This window comes from Staurois parvus, unplaced genomic scaffold, assembly GCF_062004578.1.
Source record: "Staurois parvus isolate SC_StPar_1 unplaced genomic scaffold, SC_StPar_1.0 ptg000068l, whole genome shotgun sequence".
NCBI lineage: Eukaryota > Metazoa > Chordata > Amphibia > Anura > Ranidae > Staurois > Staurois parvus.
Genome location: NW_028317864.1, coordinates 5,038,325 through 5,053,480, shown reverse-complemented (window position 1 = coordinate 5,053,480; position 15,156 = coordinate 5,038,325). Strand labels below are relative to the sequence as shown.

The 15,156-nt window shown below is 47.2% G+C and overlaps 1 protein-coding gene across 1 annotated transcript in view; it reads left to right on the top strand.

Moving 5' to 3' along the window:
* HMCN2 (hemicentin 2) overlaps positions 1-15,156 on the top strand; it is a 331,848-nt gene that overhangs the window by 283,721 nt on the left and 32,971 nt on the right. The window contains exons 66-71 of the mRNA XM_089669045.1: positions 6,178-6,361; positions 8,444-8,541; positions 9,815-10,090; positions 12,236-12,426; positions 14,484-14,565; positions 14,764-14,900. Of these exons, the coding sequence (XP_089525171.1) occupies positions 6,178-6,361; positions 8,444-8,541; positions 9,815-10,090; positions 12,236-12,426; positions 14,484-14,565; positions 14,764-14,900 (968 nt within the window). The remainder of the gene's footprint in view (positions 1-6,177; positions 6,362-8,443; positions 8,542-9,814; positions 10,091-12,235; positions 12,427-14,483; positions 14,566-14,763; positions 14,901-15,156) is intronic.

Here is a 15,156-nt window from a genome sequence, read left to right as displayed (position 1 = left end):
CAACTGACTAAATCCGCCATGAATCATGCCTCAAACATGTGCCACTTTCAGGTCTCCTCACACACTGCTGGTGTGTTCCATTTTTTGTCATAGGGTGCTGGCAGATTACGGGCCTCCCATAGCTGCTGCCAGGCCCCTAATCTGCCATGGGCCCCTATATACCGCCTCCTCATGCTGCTGCCAAGTCCAGAGTCTGTCATGGGTCCCTGTACGGCCTCCCATTGCTGCTGTCTCCATCGCCACACTCTGCCATGTGCCACTTTCAGGTCTCCTCACACACTGCTGGTGTGTTCAATTTTTTGACATAGGGTGCTGGCAGATTACGGGCCTCCTATAGCTGCTGCCAGGCCCCTAATCTGCCATAGGCCTCTATATACCGCCTCCTCATGCTGCTGCCAAGTCCAGAGTCTGTCATGGGTCCCTGTACGGCCTCCCATTGCTGCTGTCTCCATCGCCACACTCTGCCATGTGCCACTTTCAGGTCTCCTCACACACTGCTGGTGTGTTGAATTTTTTGACATAGGGTGCTGGCAGATTACGGGCCTCCTATAGCTGCTGCCAGGCCCCTAATCTGCCATAGGCCTCTATATACCGCCTCCTCATGCTGCTGCCAAGTCCAGAGTCTGTCATGGGTCCCTGTACGGCCTCCCATTGCTGCTGTCTCCATCGCCACACTCTGCCATGTGCCACTTTCAGGTCTCCTCACACTGCTGGTGTGTTGAATTTTTTGACATAGGGTGCTGGCAGATTACGGGCCTCCTATAGCTGCTGCCAGGCCCCTAATCTGCCATAGGCCCCTATATACCGCCTCCTCATGCTGCTGTCAAGTCCAGAGTCTGTCATGGGTCCCTGTAGGGCCTCCCATTGCTGCTGTCTCCAACGCCACACTCTGCCATGTGCCACTTTCAGGTCTCCTCACACTGCTGGTGTGTTGAATTTTTTGACATAGGGTGCTGGCAGATTACCGGCCTCCCATAGCTGCTGCCAGGCCCCTAATCTGCCATAGGCCCCTATATACCGCCTCCTCATGCTGCTGCCAAGTCCAGAGTTTGTCATGGGTCCCTGTACGGCCTCCCATTGCTGCTGTCTCCATCGCCACACTCTGCCATGTGCCACTTTCAGGTCTCCTCACACTGCTGGTGTGTTGAATTTTTTGACATAGGGTGCTGGCAGATTACCGACCTCCCATAGCTGCTGCCAGGCCCCTAATCTGCCATAGGCCCCTATATACCGCCTCCTCATGCTGCTGCCAAGTCCAGAGTCTGTCATGGGTCCCTGTACGGCCTCCCATTGCTGCTGTCTCCATCGCCACACTCTGCCATGTGCCACTTTCAGGTCTCCTCACACACTGCTGGTGTGTTGAATTTTTTGACATAGGGTGCTGGCAGATTACGGGCCTCCTATAGCTGCTGCCAGGCCCCTAATCTGCCATAGGCCTCTATATACCGCCTCCTCATGCTGCTGCCAAGTCCAGAGTCTGTCATGGGTCCCTGTACGGCCTCCCATTGCTGCTGTCTCCATCGCCACACTCTGCCATGTGCCACTTTCAGGTCTCCTCACACACTGCTGGTGTGTTGAATTTTTTGACATAGGGTGCTGGCAGATTACGGGCCTCCTATAGCTGCTGCCAGGCCCCTAATCTGCCATAGGCCCCTATATACCGCCTCCTCATGCTGCTGTCAAGTCCAGAGTCTGTCATGGGTCCCTGTATGGCCTCCCATTGCTGCTGTCTCCATCGCCACACTCTGCCATGTGCCACTTTCAGGTCTCCTCACACACTGCTGGTGTGTTCAGTTTTTTGACATAGGGTGCTGGCAGATTACGGGCCTCCTATAGCTGCTGCCAGGCCCCTAATCTGCCATAGGCCTCTATATACCGCCTCCTCATGCTGCTGCCAAGTCCAGAGTCTGTCATGGGTCCCTGTACGGCCTCCCATTGCTGCTGTCTCCATCGCCACACTCTGCCATGTGCCACTTTCAGGTCTCCTCACACACTGCTGGTGTGTTCAATTTTTTGACATAGGGTGCTGGCAGATTACGGGCCTCCTATAGCTGCTGCCAGGCCCCTAATCTGCCATAGGCCTCTATATACCGCCTCCTCATGCTGCTGCCAAGTCCAGAGTCTGTCATGGGTCCCTGTACGGCCTCCCATTGCTGCTGTCTCCATCGCCACACTCTGCCATGTGCCACTTTCAGGTCTCCTCACACTGCTGGTGTGTTGAATTTTTTGACATAGGGTGCTGGCAGATTACCGGCCTCCCATAGCTGCTGCCAGGCCCCTAATCTGCCATAGGCCCCTATATACCGCCTCCTCATGCTGCTGCCAAGTCCAGAGTCTGTCATGGGTCCCTGTACGGCCTCCCATTGCTGCTGTCTCCATCGCCACACTCTGCCATGTGCCACTTTCAGGTCTCCTCACACTGCTGGTGTGTTGAATTTTTTGACATAGGGTGCTGGCAGATTACCGGCCTCCCATAGCTGCTGCCAGGCCCCTAATCTGCCATAGGCCCCTATATACCGCCTCCTCATGCTGCTGCCAAGTCCAGAGTCTGTCATGGGTCCCTGTACGGCCTCCCATTGCTGCTGTCTCCATCGCCACACTCTGCCATGTGCCACTTTCAGGTCTCCTCACACTGCTGGTGTGTTGAATTTTTTGACATAGGGTGCTGGCAGATTACCAACCTCCCATAGCTGCTGCCAGGCCCCTAATCTGCCATAGGCCCCTATATACCGCCTCCTCATGCTGCTGCCAAGTCCAGAGTCTGTCATGGGTCCCTGTACGGCCTCCCATTGCTGCTGTCTCCATCGCCACACTCTGCCATGTGCCACTTTCAGGTCTCCTCACACACTGCTGGTGTGTTGAATTTTTTGACATAGGGTGCTGGCAGATTACGGGCCTCCTATAGCTGCTGCCAGGCCCCTAATCTGCCATAGGCCCCTATATACCGCCTCCTCATGCTGCTGCCAAGTCCAGAGTCTGTCATGGGTCCCTGTACGGCCTCCCATTGCTGCTGTCTCCATCGCCACACTCTGCCATGTGCCACTTTCAGGTCTCCTCACACTGCTGGTGTGTTGAATTTTTTGACATAGGGTGCTGGCAGATTACGGGCCTCCCATAGCTGCTGCCAGGCCCCTAATCTGCCATGGGCCCCTATACCGCCTCCTCATGCTGTGACGTTGCAACAAGGTGGAATTCAACCCTACATATGTTAGACCGCCTTTACGAACAGCAAAAGGCCATCACAGATTTCCTGATGTTAAAAGCGGATAAAGGTACTCCCTGTGTAACTTAGATGTCAGCCATTGGCAGCTCATGCGTGACACCTGCGCTTGCTCAGGCCCTTTGAGGAGGCCACGCTATTCGTGAGTCGGCAGGACTATGGGATGAACGACGTCATTCCTCTGTTGCACGTCCTGGAACAAATGCTGTTAACAATGGCTGGTCAGGGTGCGGTAGACGTGGCGCACAGATCTCAACGCCACATGACCCCTGTGGGGGCAGGACAGGAAGAAGAGGAGGAGGTAGAGGAGGACATTGGTGCTCAGGAATTTTTGAGTGAAATGGGTGGTTTTTCCACTCAGCGGACAGGAGTGGAGGAGCAGGAGCATCTGGTAGAGGAGGAGGAAGAGGAGACAGAGGACCCAGACGCACCGTGGCAGTATGCTGTGGAGATGGAGGCAGGGAGTCCCTCGCATTCCTTGGCACAAATGGCCCATAGCATGCTCGCTTGCTTGCGTAGCGACAGCCGAATAATAACCATCAGACAGAGGGATGACTTTTGGCTGTCCACCTTGTTGGACCCTCGCTACCGTTCAAAAATGGTGGCCTTTTTCACACCTGCTGAGAGGGAGGCCAAAATAACGTACTATAAAAACCACCTATGTAGTCAGCTGGTCTCTGCCTGTCTGCGCCAACGACCATCCTCAGACACTGTGGGCCCTGTGCGCTCGCGTTCCGCTGCCATGGCAGCAGGGGAGGGGTGGGGTGTAGGAGCAGTGGCAGCTCCACCAGCAGTGGCTGCCTCAGTCTGCAGTCGATGATGAGTAGCTTTCTTCACCAGCGCAGTGAGGAAACTACTAACCAGCCGCAGCAGCAGCAGCATCAGGTGGACCTGGAGCAGGACCTCAAACAACAGGCTTAGGCCTACTTGGACAGCACCCTGCCAACCGAGGTAGACAATCCCCTTGACTACTGGGCAACGAAACTTGACCTTTGGCCCCAACTAGCTGAATTTGCCCTTGAAAGGCTGTCATGCCCGGCCAGTAGCGTGGCATCGGAGCGCGTGTTTAGTGCGGCAGGAGGTATTGTAACTCCGCGGAGGACACGACTGTCCACCCAAAGTGTGGAGAGACTCACGTTTGTGAAAATGAATCAGGCGTGGATTAGTCTGGATTTAAAACCACCAGTTCCTGACACAACTGACTAAATCCGCCATGAATCATGCCCCAAACATGTGCCACTTTCAGGTCTCCTCACACTGCTGGTGTGTTCCATTTTTTGTCATAGGGAGCTGGCAGATTACGGGCCTCCCATAGCTGCTGCCAGGCCCCTAATCTGCCATGGGCCCCTATACCGCCTCCTCATGCTGCTGCCAAGTCCAGAGTCTCTCATGGGTCCCTGTACGGCCTCCCATTGCTGCTGTCTCCATCGCCACACTCTGCCATGTGCCACTTTCAGGTCTCCTCACACTGCTGGTGTGTTCCATTTTTTGTCATAGGGTGCTGGCAGATTACGGGCCTCCCATAGCTGCTGCCAGGCCCCTAATCTGCCATGGGCCCCTATACCGCCTCCTCATGCTGCTGCCAGGTCCAGAGTCTCTCATGGGTCCCTGTACGGCCTCCCATTGCTGCTGTCTCCATCGCCACACTCTGCCATGTGCCACTTTCAGGTCTCCTCACACTGCTGGTGGGTTCCATTTTTTGTCATAGGGTGCTGGCAGATTACGGGCCTCCCATAGCTGCTGCCAGGCCCCTAATCTGCCATGGGCCCCCGTACCGACTCCTCATGCTGCTGCCAGGCCCGTAATCTGTCATGGGCCCCTGTTGTCGCTTGTTGGCATATCTCGCTCGTTCAGATGCTCCTTCTCCTGCTACTCCTCTTCACGGATTCCGTCAGCAGTCTTTCTTGGAATCCGTTTCCAAGAGACAACAGTTTGCGAGCACGCACCCGACGGTGCAGAAGCTGAACGTCCTCCTGTCCAAGTTGCTGCTGCCAGGCTCGTAATCTGTCATGCGCCCCTGTACCGCCTCCTCATGCTGCTGCCAGGTCCAGAGTGTGTCATGGGCCCCCGTACCGACTCCTCATGCTGCTGCCAGGCCCGTAATCTGTCATGGGCCCCTGTACCGCCTCCCCATGCTGCTGCCAGGTCCAGAGTGTGTCATGGGTCCCTGTACGGCCTCCCATTGCTGCTGCCAGGCCCGTAATCTGCCATGGGCCCCCGTACCGACTCCTCATGCTGCTGCCAGGCCCGTAATCTGTCATGGGCCCCTGTACCGCCTCCTCATGCTGCTGCCAGGTCCAGAGTGTGTCATGGGTCCCTGTACGGCCTCCCATTGCTGCTGTCTCTATCGCCACACTCTGCCATGTGCCACTTTCAGGTCTCCTCACACTGCTGGTGGTTTCCATTTTTGTCATAGGGTGCTGTATGGCCTCCCATTGCTGCTGCCTCCACCGCCACACTGTGGCTCCACACTCTGGTTTTGGCCCCGTGACTGCCCAAATGAGTGAAGTGTGCGGTGATTCTAAGATCGACGGCACTCATCTGCATGTCATACTGACTGACAGTATTATTTCTCTTCCCCAGCAGACTCCAAGGGCATTTAAATTAAAGGTACAGTGTTCTGCACTAATATTAAGTCTCTCTGAAGCCTAGAAACACCCTTTTTTAAGTTAAATTCACAGCGAATATATTCGACTCGAATCAAAATTTTTCCACGAATTCTCCGAATTAGTCGAATCGAATTTTTGAATACTTCGCTCATCTCTAGTAAATATGCCTAATAGGCACATTTTATGGGTAAGAACCACTGAGGAACCCATAAAATTGATATTGCCAATTTAACATCCCTTTTCTCTAGCTTCCCAAATTAAGGTGCTGAGAACTCATGGCTTTAATCTCATAATTCTCTGTATGTTATGTTACTGTAAATCCCTTGTTTCTTTGTCTTTCCTGTACAGCTCCCCCAGTGTTTGAATCAGGCTCCAATGTTTCTGAGACCCTCAGCAGTGTCCCAGGATCACAGGTTACCTTGGAGTGTCATGCCAGTGGTTCATTGCCAATGCAACTGATGTGGTTGAAGGATGGGAGTCAACTTTCCTCATCCCGATTCCTCAGGATCTCCTCAGGAGGGCGCATCCTACGGTAAAGAACCAGTCTTATGATTTTGTAGTATTAGTTTCTATTTTTGTGAGGCAGTAATTAGCAATATTTATGATTTTTGTTTTCTTTAATGAACACATTGAATAACTTCATGAATGTTTCTGTATGTTGCCCACTGCTGATCAGTTGTTACAAGAGGAAGATTGTAGATATAAAAAGTAGGATTAACGTACATCTATCATTTTCAAAACATCTGGTGTAGGGATTGCATGTACAAAATGGAGGCGCCTAGAGATATCTGAACATACCTTCAGAAAACCTCTAGAGTACCTCTGGAGCATCGAAACCAGGGTACTTTAATCTTCAAGATCCAACACCTCCAGGTGATGTTAAACATCTACAGTGCATTTGGTTGTTAGAGACCACGTAATATTTGCCTAGTCTTTAGATAACATGTAATTTTGTACTCATAGCCCAGGGCGGCACAGTGGCTTAGCGGTTAGCATGTCTGCCTTACAGTAAATGGGTTATGGGTTCGATTCCCGACCATGGCACCTCCTGCATGGAGTTTGCATGTTCTCCCTGTGCCTGCGTGGGTTTCCTCCGGGTACTCCGGCTTCCTCCCACACTCCAAAGACATGCTGGTAGGTTAATTGGATCCTGTCTAAATTGGCCCTAGTATGTGTATGTATGAAAGTGAGTTAGGGACCTTAGATTGTACTCCCCTTGAGGGTTAGGGACTGATGTGAATGTACCATATATATGTAAAGCGCTGCGTAAATTGACGGCGCTATATAAATACCTGAAATAAATAAGGGTTGGCCCATCCCTTCCCACATCTGCATTTCTATTGGCAAGGGAGGCTGTCCATCATAATAAGGGGTTCCCCTGCAAAATGTGAATTATTTTATCTTTTCTGCTTCGCATATACTAGTGTTAAACAATGTTGTGCCTGCTGATCCCCTATATCACTTTTACCAGGTACAGTGTCTATGAGCAGACTTTCTGTATTCTCTAATGACCTGAAACATCTACAGTGCATTTGGTTGTTAGAGACCACGTAATATTTGCCTAGTCTTTAGATAACATGTAATTTTGTACTCATAGCCCAGTCAATCAGACAGGATAGAAAATTTGTGGTCATATCAATGGCTATTAATTGGTATTCAAGCAACTTTTTTCTTTTGTTCTTTTTTTAAGTCTGCTAACAAATTGTGTTTTAAAAAAGTCAACATTGTACACTCACCAGCCAAGTTATTAGCTACACCTTGCTAGTACTGGGTTGGACCCATTTTGCCTTCATAACTGCTTTAATTCTTTGTGGCATAGATTCAACAAGGTGTTGGAAACATTAATCAGAGATTTTGGTCCATGTTGACATGAGTTACTATTTCCTTTCTATCAGCTCGAACCAGTCTGCCCATTCTCCTCTGACCTCAACAAGGCATTTTAGTCCACATAACTGCCACTCACTGGATATTTTCTCTTTTTTTGGACTATTCTCTGTTAACCCTAGAGATGGTTGTGTGTGAAAATCCCAGTAGATCAGCAGTCTTTGAAATACTCAGACCAGCCCGTCTGGCACCAACAACTATGCTATGGTCAAAGTCACTTAAATCCACTTTCTTCCCCATTCTAATACTCGGTTTGAACTTCGGCAAGTCGTATTCACTATGGCTACATGCCTTAATGCATTGAGTTGCTGCCATGTGATTGGCCATTTGTGTTACCAAGCCAGTGAACAGGTGTACCATATAAAGTGACCAGTGAGTGTATAGTGTTTCATTCTACTGCACGTAGAAAAATAGTTGTGTTTTTATCAATTATAGGGATATATTAATAATTTATTTTTTGTTTGCAGTTGAAATGTGATCATTATGGTATAGAATCAATCTAATCTGTGGTCAATAGCTAATGTGTGTGCATGACCCAAATTACAGGTCATGTAGGAGCACAGTTGTGTAAATTGTTGATTTAGCAAAAGGGCCATCCTAATTCAATCTGGAAAACATAATTTTAGTGGTTATTTGAAGAAACATTTGGAAGCAATAATTTGATAATTTCTTATGTTAAACATTGTCATCCTCTGGTGATATAACCTGCTGTTACTGTGTTTCTGTGCAGGATATCCCAAGTACAGGTCTCAGATGCCGGCATTTACACCTGTGTAGCATCGAGTCCTGCTGGAAGTGCAGAGAAAAGTTTTACCCTTCTGGTTGAGAGTATGTATCGTACCACAATGTTAACTGACAATATATTTATATGAAGGTACTAATGGATTACATATGTATCATTGTGTGGAACCACAATCCTCTGTCCATGATTCACTAAAGTGAAAGTTCTGTTCAGACAAAAAACACTTTTCTCTGGGTGTCTGATGTAATGGCCAGCTATGTCTCTTCTTTATAGCATAAGAGCCTTAAATCTGCCAACATCAGGGGCGGACTGACCATTTGGAAACTCGAGCACTGCCCGAGGGCCCGGGGTCAGTAGGGGGCCCCATGAGATTCCCCTGGTACCTTTTTCATAGGCTTTTTTGAGTTTGGGCAAGGACACAGGGGCCCCATGATCCCCTATTGCCCAGGGGCCCCATGAGTTGTCAGTCCACCCCTGGCCAACATTATGATAGTATCATTAGTTGAAGCAGACGTTATTCCCCATAAATTGGCTATCACACTGTTGCTGAATAAAGCCAGCTGTATACGGTTCGAATCTCAGCCGGTTCATCAGGGACTGTTGGCCGAGATTAGAACCATGTATGGGCAGGCTGAGTGTACCCAAGTTGATCGATCGATCAATTTGGGTACAGCCAGCCTGGCGGATTTTACATGTGATTATTGCTAACAGCTATTATAGGTACTAGCAATATTCACTGTGTTTTCCTGGCGGGGCTGGCTTCCCCTGCCCCCTTGCTGCCCAACACATTGGCTCGGTGGGAGGAATTTCCCTGTCAACACTATCTGTGTTGATGCGGGAACCTGTGGCTGCAGGAAGGAAATTTGCACCCTCTATGGCTTGTTTTAGTATTTGTGTTTAGCGAAGGCATTGGATTACTACCACCCAGTTAGTCTGTGATTCAGGTTTGCTGCTAGGTTTAAAATTAACCCCTGCACATTGCCTTCCTTTTCTATCTCTTCTACAGTCCATCCCTTTACTCTCCTTCCATACATCTTTCTCATACCATTTACACACCTGCGTCATAAATGTTGCTACTCACTTATGACTTGTTTGTCTCCTACATGCTTGCCCACAGGAGATAAAAGGTCAGTAAAATACTAAATCTCTTTTAAGACATGATTGTGGTGCATGCTTTATAAAGATTGACTAAAGACCATATGAAAGAAGACTTCTGTATCTTAAATGTGACTGATACAGAGACATTTTTTTTTTGTTGGCCAAATGAAAATCAGGCAGAAAGTGCCCTTTAAGTCCTGCTACTCTGAACTTTTACTTTTGGATATCTGATATAAATATATGATGATCTCTCTATACCAGCCTTGCCAGTGGAGAATTCAGAGAGTACTGAGGAAGTGACTGCCATCAAAGGCTCCTCTGTGACATTCACCTGTGAAGCTCATGGGTCTCCGCTGCCCTCGCTATCCTGGGAGAAAGATGGCGAACCTCTCAACTTGCAGAGTAATCTTCTGCCCAATGGTCTGGGGACTCGGCTGTACCTGGAGTCAGTTCATGCTGGGGATTCCGGTCTTTACTCCTGCATCGCTCACAATGCTGCCAGAAGAGTCAGCAAACATTTCCGTCTGATTGTTCTAGGTATGTTGGTCAAGAATGACTCGTATCTATAGGTTGCATGAATGACTTTGCCTGTAGGTTGCATGAATGACTTTGCCTGTCTTACAAGTGTTTTGGCTAATTGCTATGTTGGGACTAAAGACTCAGTGGTCTATATAGGGACAGATAGACACAGCCATATAGATACTTGAAGTGAACTTGTACTTTCCCCTTACTAGCCAAAGTAACAGGTTCACTTATGTATCTAACCAAGCTTCGGTGGTTCTTCGATCTGTTACCAGACCACTCAGAAAATACCTGGTACTTCTGGGTGTTAAGGAAACTCGTGGTACTCCCCGTGCCTCCCCAAAATGTCATTGAAGTGGTCCATCAAGTCTGCCCCATTTTTTTTTTTTTACTTTTTTGCTTGAGTATAGATCTGTGCTTGTTTTAGCGAGAGTCATTTTACACAGATCTGTGCAAGTTTCAGATAGCTATTATGGGGAACTTGCAACTTTTCAATAAAGTTTTGTTTCAAACAAACAAAGAGGGTTTGTGCCTAAACTGATCCAGGAGTTGTAGAGGGGAATTTATTACAACTGGAGCAGCCAGACTCCAGAGCAGATGTGCATTACAATCAATCAGCTTCTGTCTTTCATTTTCAAAGCTTAACTGAAGATAGAAGCTGATTGGTTGCCATACCCAGCTGCTCCAGAATCTGAGTGATCCAGTGGTTGATAAATTCCCCTCATTGTCTCTCCACTAATTGTCTCTGGCTTGCATCCTGGCATTCATCTATTGCAGCTGAGTGCTCTATTATTTAAATCTGTATAGTTGCCAACATCCTTATTTCCTGAATGACCCTGAGCCAAAAACAGAGTGTCAGGGCTCCGGGTACGACCAGAGGTGTGTGGACTGACACAGGGAAATGCAGGCTTCAGGTATAGTGTAAATAAGACAATTTATTAAGACTAAACAACACAAACGCAGTGCAAGGTAAACATAACACAGTGCAAACAACCCAAACTCCAACAGATAACCATATATACAAATCAAATGTAGTCGGGCAGGCCGGGTCGGTAGCAAACGGTACCAGGAGCGAGCGGAAGAGTGGTCAGGAATAGCCGAGGTCAGGACAGGCGGAGTTCGTTCAGAGTCAGGATCAAAGCAGAGTCAGGATCAGGCAGGAAGCAGACAGGATGAAGGTACAGGGGCTCATGGGAAACATACACCAAGGCACTGACCGCAGGTCTGGCCATTCCTTAAATACACCTCCTGCAATCAGCCTCAGGTGATGGCTGATTGCAGGAGTGAGCTTCTGGTTGCTGAGAGCACCCGCTGGCCAGCCCTGGTACTGCAGCCCACACGGCAGATGAGTCCCACCACTAATGGTGAGTCCATTCCTGACACCGAGAGTAGACAGCAGCACCACCTTCTCTCTGAGCCATTGCAGGCTGGCACACACATATTAGAGATGGAGGTGGAAATGGAGGTTGACCAGAATTATACAGTCAGTGGGGGCACTCTCACCCAAAAAATATTTGAAAAGCTTGCTGGATCCATCTTTGAAGGAATAAAAAAAAATTAGATTGAAACTGAACTCCAAATACATATAAAAAAGGTTTAATTCAGTTATGGATGCATTAAAAAATACTTCACTATACTTTTTGTACCTGTGTCCTTGTTGATAACAGCCTTGTGTAATAACAGCAGCACACACAGTGAGAGGGGAAGGAAAACCTCTGTAAGAGAGTCAAGTTGTGCCGTAAAATCCTTTAACAAATGGGGAATATTTACAGAACAAAAGCAGGGTGATCACTTCATCAGTGCCTTGCTGCCTTTTCACTATCCAATTACAGGTTGGGGTGGGTCCTGGACCAGGCTACATTTCTCAACTCTAGTCTGTAGAAGGGTCCAGACCGTAACTGTTCAATTTGTCTGAATTACAAGACTGACTGAAGAGAATTACAAATTATTTGGCACATAACTAGGTCCAAATAATGATCCATATATTTGAGTTGTGTACATATCTGTTTGTCTCGAATTCCTCTTTAAGTTTGGCTAGTTTTCTGGCATTGGCATAGTTGTTATTTCTCCTGGGTAGGATGATGCTTATCAGTTGCCATTGGTAGCTGATATTTACACACTCTTTTCTCAGTTCCATAATTTTACTGTTGTATGTTCTAGAACCACCAAGAATCGAGGGGCCTGCCATCTCCACTGAGGTCTCAGTTGCTGTGGATGAATTACTTGAATTGGTGTGCAATGCAGCAGGTATACCTCCCCCTCAGATCACATGGGAGAAGGATGGACAGCCATTATCAAGTCCAAATGTAGTCACAAAGAACGGCACTGTCCTCAGAATAGAGAGGGTGAAGGTATGATTTGCTAATATCTCAAATACTCCATCTCTCCACTTCTCATTGTCATATTGTTTTCCACGTCGTCAGTTAAAAATATACATATAGGTATAGCCACGTTTTTTTCAGGTTTAGACTAGGGAGTGTAAAATAGGAAAGGGTTAAAACCCCCATCAGTGTTTTTCTTTGTGTTTTTCCCATTGGGAGATTTCCTTCATGTCTCATCCTGGGGAGGCAACAGGAAAATCTCTCCTACTCAAGAGGAAATCTCTTCTTAGGCAGCCAACTTCTGAACAGGTGTATGCACTGAAAGATTTACCCCCAAGTGACAACTGTAAAATCATTTTCTGCTTCAGAATCAATGGTAACCAAGATCAGTAGAGCGGGAGACAGAGAGCAAGAAAAACTTGACAGGGATTCTAACATTATATCTACTCAGGGTCATGACTACTTAAAGGCTAAGTTCACCTTTTTTTTCTGTGTAGCTGTATACCATTAATGTACCTCTGTTGCAGAAAAATAAAAGCTTTCTTTGATTTTTAGAAGGATGCCTTACCTTAGCCCCTGCTGTGTTCATAGAAAACTTCATGACTTCCTGGTATGTAGATTTGGGAAGTTGAAACCATTTAGACACAGGAAGCTGTTCACCAGCTGACCTCATTAGCACACACCCCCAGCACCCATCAACTATGTTTGCAAGGCATCCCTTCAGGTGTTCATTTGCCTGCCTTGTCAGTGAAGGCTGCCACAGCTGCTTTGTTTGCATGGCATCTCTAGCATTTTACTGAGGTACATTAATGGTGTATTGGTACATAGGGGAGCTGGAATTGAGGGGGAAAATGTGAACTTTGCCTTTAATTCCAGAAATAGATTATAGCACTTAAATATTTAACATTACAGTAAAAACTATAACTGCTGCTTCTAAAAGTTTTTAAATTTTATGACAAAAAAACGTGCAAAGCAACAAGTTAATTTACCTCCCCAACTCCCCAAAATCACAAACGCCCCTTCTGTGCCCTGCTGCTCCAATTCAGCCTTGAAGAGAGGTAGCCATGTATAAGCTCCATCACAATTCTGAGCCTACAAAGGGCTAAATACCCTCTCCCCTTCCCCATGTGTCTGCACTGGGTGCCTAAGCATCAGATCACCAGCACTGTCTCACAGGAGGAAGGGGAGTGAGTTGCATGATCCCCATTTATAAGGCTAGAAGTAACTGTATTGTGAATTGTGGAAAAGCTATAGTAACATACAGTATTTGTGGACACCTGCCCAGTACACTTGGTGAAAATCCTATTTGAAAACCATATCTCCTGTGGAAGGCTTTGAGAGAGAGTTACCCCCCGGTCACAGAAAAGCCAATTTTCACATACAGTGAAGTCGCACAATTTCAAAATTTGGTGACCTGCCGATTTCATTGCGATTTGCAAGACATCTGTCACAGATGTCTATGCAAATCGCAACAAAAGTAGTGCATGTACTACTTTAGAAATCGGTGCGGATCCAACCAATAGTAACATACAGTATTTGTGGACACCTGCCCAGTACACTTGGTGAAAATCCTATTTGAAAACCATATATATACTATAAATGCACTAGTATGACTGCTCTGATAGGGTGCGACTTGGCATACGATTTGCAAGTCACCTGGCATGCAAATCGCATTCCATGTCGCACCCGATGTGACCGGGGACTTACTAAAACTGGTGCACAGTGCGCACAACCTGGAAGCTGATTGGTTACTATTCACAGCTGTACCAGATTCTATGTGCGTCAGTTTTAGCAAATTTCCCCTGTGTGTGGATTGACGGATTTGTCAGTTTTCAGCCTCCTGGCTGAATGAAAAAACTGTCTATGGCCAGCTTTATTTATCAAGACTACAAAGAACAATGATGATATGCTGATTACAGCAACCATTGGGCTTCAATCGCGATAAGAGAGATGGTGTACATTGTAATCTGTAGCTAGGGGTTACTGCTTGTTTCTCTTGTTCTTATTCTCTTTCCCTTAAAAAATAAGCATTACTTACTGTATTACACTCTGTATGCTGAGAAGTTGTACTGTTTCCTCTGTTACAGGCTGAAGATGCTGGAATCTACGTGTGTGTGGCCAATAGCCCGGCGGGTAGAGATTCCAGGGCCACCTGGGTGCGATTGAAAGGTACAGAGTGGAATAGAATAGCGGACGGCATTGATGAAGGCTGTTATATGAATACTTAACTCATCAAATGCTTACTTGGAATGCAGCTGTCACTACCTTAAATAAGAATGAAAAAATATACTCAAGCAGACAAACATTGGTATGTGGATAAACATCAGACAGTAGTGTCAATTTAACATTTTTCTTTGTATTTTCCAGTTCCTCCCAGTATAATTGGATCTAGTGAACCACGCTCAGTATCTGTGTCCATTGGAGGACAGATGGTTCTGGAATGTAGAGTGGAAGGAGATCCAGCTCCAACTATTCAGTGGTTCAGAGGAGAAACACACCTTCAGGTACTTATAATATCCTTCAGGCCCAGATTTGAATTTGTAAGCCAGCAAAAGTAAAATTATCAACACAATAAATCATTAAATTATGCTTGTTCAAACTCAACCCAGTTGTGCCCAAAACTTTTTAAGGTTGGATAAAGCAAGGAAAGGGTTAGAACCCCTTTCAGATATTTCTTTTGAATCACTTCCTGTGTGGTGGACCAGACAAGAAGTAAAAAAGAATCTCTAAAAATGGAACCTAAATAGTGTGGAGGGGTTA